The sequence below is a fragment of the Eretmochelys imbricata genome, chromosome 9, assembly GCF_965152235.1.
Source record: "Eretmochelys imbricata isolate rEreImb1 chromosome 9, rEreImb1.hap1, whole genome shotgun sequence".
Classification (NCBI taxonomy): domain Eukaryota; kingdom Metazoa; phylum Chordata; order Testudines; family Cheloniidae; genus Eretmochelys; species Eretmochelys imbricata.
In genome coordinates, this window is record NC_135580.1 from 11,644,332 (window position 1) to 11,652,676 (window position 8,345).

At 44.4% G+C, this 8,345-nt stretch overlaps 1 protein-coding gene across 1 annotated transcript; it reads left to right on the top strand.

Moving 5' to 3' along the window:
• The first annotated feature begins 6,575 nt into the window (after window positions 1-6,575).
• Window positions 6,576-7,373, top strand: LOC144270399 (paraneoplastic antigen Ma1 homolog). The gene has a single exon (XM_077826861.1). The coding sequence runs from the start codon at window positions 6,576-6,578 to the stop codon at window positions 7,371-7,373; it is 798 nt and encodes a 265-aa protein (XP_077682987.1).
• The last annotated feature ends 972 nt before the right edge of the window (window positions 7,374-8,345 follow it).

Below are 8,345 nucleotides of genomic sequence, written 5' to 3' on the forward strand. Positions count from 1 at the left end.
AGCAATCAGCTTAATCTGCAGCAAGGGAGATTTAGGTTAGATATTAGGGAAAAGTTTCTAACTATAAGGATAGTTAAGCACTGAAGAAGGTTACTGAGGGAGGCTGTAGAGTCCCCGCCACTGGAGGTTTTAAAGGACAGGTTAGACGAACATCTGTCAGGGATGGTCTAGGTATAGTTGGTCCAGGGGGGGATGGACTAGATGAGAACATCATAATAATGGTATTAGATACAGACATGTCAAGTCTCACTCATTGAGTGTGAGACTCACTCATTACCATGCTCTCTCACTCATTGAGTGTGAGACTCACTCATTACCATGCTCTCTCACTCATTTTGAGTAAATATATAAAGATTTAAAATATTTTTAATCAGAGACTGCAAGAGACAACAATACATCCGGGTCCTGAAGCATGAGACTTAGAGCTTGGAAAGCCGATTGTCAAGCTAGTGTACTGTGGTGATCATGGAAACTAAAGGCCTGCATTCTATGCGCGCGCAAGAGGAGAAAGGAGGCTACATGGTCAAAAAAAATATGAGTTCACCCAAAAAATGAGCAGAACTTGATCAAAAGTTTGTGGGTTCTGCAAAATACAGTTCAAAATTTAAACCACAAATTCATGTCCGCAGGGATCTCCAACCATCCAGGTTTTTGTTCCAACCAGCAAATAATTGTTTTTATTTAAATCAACTGGTTTGCATTGCATATAGAATTCTCAGGAGCCCTAGCCTTTAGTATGAATTAGGATATGTAAGCGTTTCATATGCAATATTAAACAGTGCACATTTTAAAATAAGCTATTAAGTGCTCATTGGATTAAGAACCTGGACTATTGGATGTCACCAAGGACCAAAGATGAGAATCTCTGGAAAGTCACTCTTTGGGGCTCTAAATCTCACTCTTAAGGACAGCCAACTCTTGGTATCTCTGTAGATAGGTTAAAAAAAGTGATATAAACCTTTTTTTTTTTCTTCCAGAGCGTAAGTCAACCACTACCTGATAGAGGTTAGAAAGAAACTTCCCCTGCAGCCAAGTTATGCAAAAATTGTCCACTGTGGATGGGTGGAGATTTTTGCATCATTCTCAGAAGCATTTGGCACTCTGGCTATGTTCCTTTCTTTGGCCACTCACCCTATGCTGAGAGGACAGAGTTAGCATAGGAGCTATTATAGTAGTTTTACACTGCCAAAGGATTTCCTTAGGTGTGGAAAATTCTTCATTGGTGATTTACTGGTCAATGAAGAATGTTCAGGGAAATCAGGCTGCTTTTTGTCCCTTACTGGAACAGAGAATCCAACCCAGGAAGTTCAGATTGTGGCCCGAGATTTGGATCTGGTCCTTTTCTAAAAAGGGATTTTCCTTATCGGTTTCAGAGGTAACATTTCTCTCATCAAAGGCTTTATATGAAGCTGATAGTAGGAGAAATCTTCAGTGCTTATGTCTTCTCATTTTAGGCACAATGGTATGCTGTTGGGAGGCAGGATTCTATTTATTTGTCTTTTTAAAAGACAGGTTTAAAAAAAAAAAGATTAAAAGTCATCCCAGAGGTGCTGTGGAAGTGTCAAGAGAGAAGTGAAATCTTATGGAATTGACGATGACATTTCTGTTCTTAGAGAAACACAGGAGATATTTGAAACAATTGGCTGAATAACTGTAGAGCTTTTCAGTTTAAAATGGTAATTGATCCATTTGGAACTTTATTTCAGTCTTAATAACAGAAAGAGGGTGAGGAGGTGATGGTGACATTCAGATAGAGATTAAGTTAAGGCTAGACTTTGAGATTTAGGTTTGAGGTTGAACTAGGGCAAAGGTTCTGATGCAACAGCACCAAAATATTTTGAATTATTCTTTTGCCATTTGAGGCCAGACTCTTCCCATAAGGTTGGGATTACAACCAAGTCTGAACCTGAACTCAATAATAGGCTCCTTCTGGTTTTGGATCCAATCTAGAACCAGAACTATAAGGGTGAGTTTAGTCTGGGGAATTGAAACCAAATCTCCCTAAAATTCAAAAGTGATAAAGATTTGAATTTCTGGTTTTGGCTCACATAGTGCTGTTTGTAATACAAATGAAGACATTTTAAAAAACACATTGGGCCCAAATCTGTCTCATTTCACCGCTTCACAGTGTTAATCTGTCCTTATTCTGTCTGAGGATTTCTGCAAAACCCCTGCACAGCCACCCACACAGAATACTTGTCCCAGAAGCATGAGTAATCAGAGTAGGCGCTCAGGTACCACATTGATAAGCATGGTATAATGCCTAAATAAGAAGATGGATAGATAGATAGATATTCCAGGGATTTCAAGAGTAGCCAGTCAGGACCTGTTTTGGACACACAAGACTTCTCTACTCCTCTTCCTGCCTTGAATGGGCCTGGGGTTTGGTTATGTCTGAATATGTGTGTATCTACTATGTTGGATGTTGTGGGTGACCTGCCCTGTGTATTTTTGCCTTAGATGTTTGTGTCTTCAGGCTGATACATTTGTATATGCTCAGCTTGGCAGACTCCCTGTCTCTCCTCTGTAGGCTGTCTGCTGTGGAGCTGGGAATTGTTTCTACAGCTGTTTGCATCTTTTTGACCTCCCTGTCAGATACCGCCATCTGCTCCATAGCGGTGGAAGCCTGGTTACCCAGTGTTTGTGTCTTTTCCCCACTGGGTTGCTACCAGCTGTCATGTATAGGGTCACTCTTGTGACCTCTCTCTCCCTTTTTTCTACCCATATATGGTTATTGTAGTGGACTGTGACTTTAAGAGACTTGGTAGCAGTCCACACTAGGAAGTTCAGGGTGATTTGGAGAAGGTTCATCCAGTGTGATCTCTGAGTAAACTGCAGTAAAGGTCTATTTGTTGGGACCTCCTGGGTTGTGTGCGTTTGTCTGATTCCAAACGGGGGACATTATACCCATGGTGCTCTCTTCTCACCTCCACCCTCTGCTGCCTGTGCCCCTCGCTAGTGTTACCATTTCAAGAGGGGAGGGTTCACATACATGGTGCACTCAGCCTTCCACATGCACCATTTTAGCACCATTTTTGTGTGTAAAGGTTTCAAGATGATCAAGCCTGTATTTCCTTCAGGGTGCATAACAGATAAACCTGAAAATCCTTTAAAAGAATTCCTATTCAAAATCCTTTTTAGAAAGATTTCTAGGTGTTATTTCAGAACCTGTATCTCAGAAAGGGAACTCCATCAATCCCTTCCCCATCGAGGAGTGGGAGGAGGACTCACAATGACGGCAGGCAGATTGTTCTTAGAAATATGATATGAATATGTTCAAACTTTGGAAGACACATTTAACAAAGAGCAACAAATTGCAGGAGGGGATTGAACTGATAGATAGTTTGTGTATCGGGGACTAATATCTGTATTGTGGCTGTGACGAATAACAAAGGAATAATACTCAACATTTATTTAGGGATTTTCACCCACAGACTTCAAGCATTTTACAAAAGTGCGTAGGAATCTTTATTCCCAAATTACAGATGGAGAAATTGGGGTACAGGTAGGTTCATTGACATGCTCAAGGTCATGCAGTGAGTTGATGAAAGTCCCCAAATAGTCCTGGGTCCTATGCACTGAGACATGCTGCTGCCTCAAGTTCATGTACCCCTATTAACACAGTGTGGTTCTGTGTTCCCCTGTAGTGGTTGAACAACATAGGACATTTGAGTCTACTACTGTCTTCAGTTAATGCAGGGGTGGCCAACCTGTGGCCCTGAGCCGCATGCGGCTCTACAGCGGTTAATATGCGGCTCCTTACCTAGGCACTGATTCCGGGGCTGGAGCTATAGATGCTAACTTTCCAATGTGCGGGGGGTGCTCACTGCTCAACCCTCTGCTCTGCCCCAAGCCCTGCCCCCACTTCACCCCCTTCCCCAAGGCCCCTGCCCCTTCCCCTGAGCCTGCCATGCTCTGGCTCCTCCCCGCTCCCTCCCACCTATAGCCTCCTGTGCACCTGAAACAGCTGATTGTGGTGGGTGGGGGAAGAGGGGAGTAGGCACTGATTGGTGGGGGCTGCCGGCAGGCAGGAGGCACTGGGGAGCAGATGGGGGTCTGCTAACGTATTACTGTGGCTCTTTGGCAATGTACATTGATGAATTCTGGCTCCTTCTCAGGCTCAGGTTGGCCACCCCGAGTTAATGGTTCTATGGGTATCAACTATTGCAATAGGAATGGATATATAACATCTACCAGCCCCTTATCCTCTCATTTTCCTCTCTAATCTTTGCATCATTCTTACCAGTAGGCTTTCATCTGTGGAAGTGCTAGAGGCACTTGGAAAACTTTAGGTTCTGATGGGACCTTCACAGATGAAGTACTAAAAGAGCTGTGGGATTTGAGATAACTTATTCTGTGGAAGGGATGAAACGCTAAACAGACTGAGATACTGTTTGAAAAGAAAGAAAAACCACAGAAAAACAAAATAAAACACCTTGGGAGGGAAAAAGGAGAGAGAGGGAAGCAATGTGTAGAATGTGTGGTGATAAAAGTGTGATATTTCTGGCTTAAGCAAAACTGTGGTAAACCATAGTAATAGGGTGCAGAAACACAAGGAAAGAGTCATTGCATATACGGTATATACATGCCATGTCACTGCAAAGGCAACTTTATGATTAGTGTTATAAGCCTAATTTTGAAACAGCTCTCTCCTCCTACCCCATGATTCCTAAAAGATATTCATTCTTCCTCAAATTTCCCATATGTTTTGGCCATTTTATGTCCCTTCAGTTTATTTCTTTCCCATAGGGATTAGGCATTTTCTATGTGTTAGGAAGTCCACACAGTGGACTTCTGTGTGTTAGGAAGCTCTCTGACTGCAACACACCTTGTATTTGTGACAAACTATCCCAAGTGGCATAGGTTCCAGAATCTCTTCCTTTATTACCTCTTCTTAGAGCTGGAAGGTTATTTCTCTGTTTTGGATTGGTCTGTATGAGAAACCCAGACAACAGTATAAAATCACCTTTGTTGTAGTTCAACAAAATGTATTAAGAAATCAGAAGAGGTCAAAATAGAACGAAATAATATGTGCATGTATCTGTGAAAGCTTGTCAGATGTTCTAGTTGAAAAGCAATTTCAATGAAAAAATGGCTTTTCATCAAAATGGATGAAATTTTGTTTTTTTCAACAAAAACAAACATTTTTAGTAAATGTAACGCCCAAGGAGATTACCTAGATTCCTGGGGCTCTGTCTGCTGGCTGCTCAGGGAGGGGGAGCCAAGGCAAATTCAGAGTCTGCCTGGCAACCAGAGTGAGATGCCCCTCCCAGGGAGTTCAGGAAAGGGGAGAAGCCATTTTTGAGTCAGTCTGGAGCCTGGCTGTGTGGGGAGCTGGTGAGTCCGAGGACTGCATGCAGGGTTCCCCCTGAAAACTGGCCTCTAGGGACCTGAAGGCAAGATCCCTCAGCTGGGCTTTTCCTTCTCCACTGATGACTCCGAGTTTGTAGAGTTTTGATGGGAAACTTCCCCAGCCAGGCTGAGTTCGCCCTCCAGCTACCTAGGTGAGACCAGTCACCACATGGTCAGCTCTGCTCCGTCTGCTAGTTCAGAGCTGCTGCCTGCTGTGTCTGTGTGTCTGGATGCTGGGCTAGGAGACTACAGTTTGGATTTTAGTACAGTTGTGTAACCTGCACCTTGAGCCCTGCACCCCTTTGTGGTGAGGGGAAATCCTGGGACCGAAGCAGCCTGATTCCTGCTTGAAGAGGATCCCTGCCAGCAGAGATCCGCTCCTCTGCAGTGACTGAGGAGTCCAGAGTCATCTCTGAACCTGAGGATCATTCATGGAGTTTGTGAGTGCACCGTCTTTTAGTTAGTCAGAGAATTTGTTTTGGGGATCCCCTATTCCTGAACTGTGTCATCAAGTCAGGGAGTAAGGGTTTGGGGATCTTATAACCTGCTGCATATTAAACCTGTGGAGGGATTTATCACCTTCTCCCACTTGTGAGTCCTTTGGGCTGTACTGAACCCAGTCAGCCACACTGCTAAACCACTGCAGAGAAGAATTTTGTGGGCATAGGTCATCAAGGGCCCCAACAAAGTACGCAAAGTACCCAATGGGACACTAATCTTACATTTGCTACTTCAGGTCCCGTGACTGGGGAAAGTCACAGGTATTATCAGCATGGGCACCGGTGACCCTAAAAATAGTGTTTTACCCTGTTATGTATATTTGTCTCCTGTTTAATATACTTACTGTGTTGAATATATTGTATGTGTTTGTGTTATTTCTTGGAAGTCTCCAACTATCTGGCAAGTAAGTGGGGATTACCCTGTGGTTAGAGTTTTCCTCCCAAGCTGCCCTGGTGACCCTGCCAGGAAGGAGCGAGGGGGGTGGAGGCACTGCCAAATAAATTCATAGGAAAAAATAAAGAAGATACACCCTGCTGAGTGGGTGGCAGGATTCAGAAGAACCCAGACCTGTCCATCAAAACCTGTTAGCAGATTGGCATTAAAGAGGGTAACCGGGTGGAGAGGGGGTGCTACATTGGAGGCATCACTGGGATCCCATCTTTTAAACTCAGACCTTATATACACCCCTGCTGTCTTCCTGGGAAATTAAGTAAATTCCCAGTATGGATTACCAGAAGAGGCTTATAACTTGGTGTGAGCTGGAGGAAGCTGACCCTGAACGCCACTTCCTGCTCACTAATGTACCCACTGAATGGGAAGTTAGACAAATTGAAGATGAGATTGCCAGTGTTAGAACCTGTGTGGTTCGGAGTCAGATGCAAGCAAAAGAGGAAGCTACTTTATCCCTTCTTGTAGAGAGAAAGATTATACGGTCTACTGTAGTGACTTCCCATGTAATTCTGCCAGATGGAGAGAAGGAAGGATGGAAGGTGACCATACAAGCACAATCACGTTTTCCCTCCCCACCTGCCCCACCATCTGAAACTATCAATTTTCAGTCCAAATTGTGGGACTTCCTTAGGCACGAAGGGAAGACCATGACTGAATTAAGGACCCTTTTGGGAAGTAGTCCTGTGCCTCCTCCCAGTTCTATGGACCAAATAATTTTTGCTATGGGACAAGTAATAGGGGTGTCCATAAAGACAGCTTATGAATCAGGCCCTTACAGAAAGCTGAAGTTCTTTTCAGGCATTAAACCAGTGCCTGTAGGGGAAGATGACTATGACACTTGGAGGCATCAACTAAATCAGATGATGCAGGAATGGCAATGTAGTGAGGCTGAAAAGAGGAAACAGGTGGCAGAAAGCGTGCGAGGACCTGCAGGGAATGTAATGTGTGCATTAAAAGCCAGCAAGCGTGTTGCCACTGTTGATGACTCTCTCTCGGCGATGGAGGATGTCTTTGGGAGCCTAGAGACAGGGGAAGACCTCTACTTTCAATTTTGGTCCTGTTACCAATAGCCAGGTGAAAAACTATCTTCCTATCTTCACAAATTGGAACCATCCCTTCAACTGTGCATCCACCGTAAAGGCACTGAGAGGAGCAAGGAACACTGAGTACGACTAGAACAGGTCATACAAGGTGCCATTTATGACGACTTTCTAATTATGAAATTGAAACTTGTAGACTGATTGGACAGTCCTCCAGAATTCCATCAATTGCTGCGAGAAGTCTGGGAGGAGGAGGAAAAGAGAACTGTTAGAGCGAGGAATAAGATCTCAGTAAGCAGGACTGTTGCTCCTAACAAACTGAAGGATGACCCTTGTCTGTCCACCACTGAGGACCTCCATCAACAGCTTAAAACCGTGACAGCACAGCTCATTGAATTTATGACGAGTAAGATGTCTCAGGGGTCACCTAGTGAAATTCTTCCACCAACTTTGACAGAAAGGAAGTACCCTCCTTTTCACCCAGGGAGAGAGGACCCCAACAGAGACCCTGTAAAGAAAACCTTGGTGACCGTCCCAAAGAACAGGAGATTCTGCTACTGATGTGGTGAGGATGGGCACATTTCCACCCAGTGTGACAACCCGAGGAACAAAGAGAAGGTAGCACAATGAAAAAGGGAGCTACAGGGAAACTTCCAAGGATCCCAGTAATGGAGCATACTGGGAGCCATTACAATCAGAGCTCCACTAAGTTGTGTTATGAACAGCCTTCCTGGAGCCCATTCCCAGAGGGATTGATAGGCCCAGCAGCGGTAGTTAATGTGATGGTAGAAGGGATTCCTTGTAGGGCTCTGCTGGACAGTGGATCTCAGGTCACCATCATTACTAGAGAATTCCATCAGCAATTCCTGCCTCAAGTGAAGATCTATCCTCTAGAGCAGTGGTTCCCAAACTTGTTCTGCCGCTTGTGCAGGGAAAGTCCCAGGCGGGCTGCGCCGGTTTGTTTACCTGCCATGTCTGCAGGTTCGGCCGATCGCGGCTCCC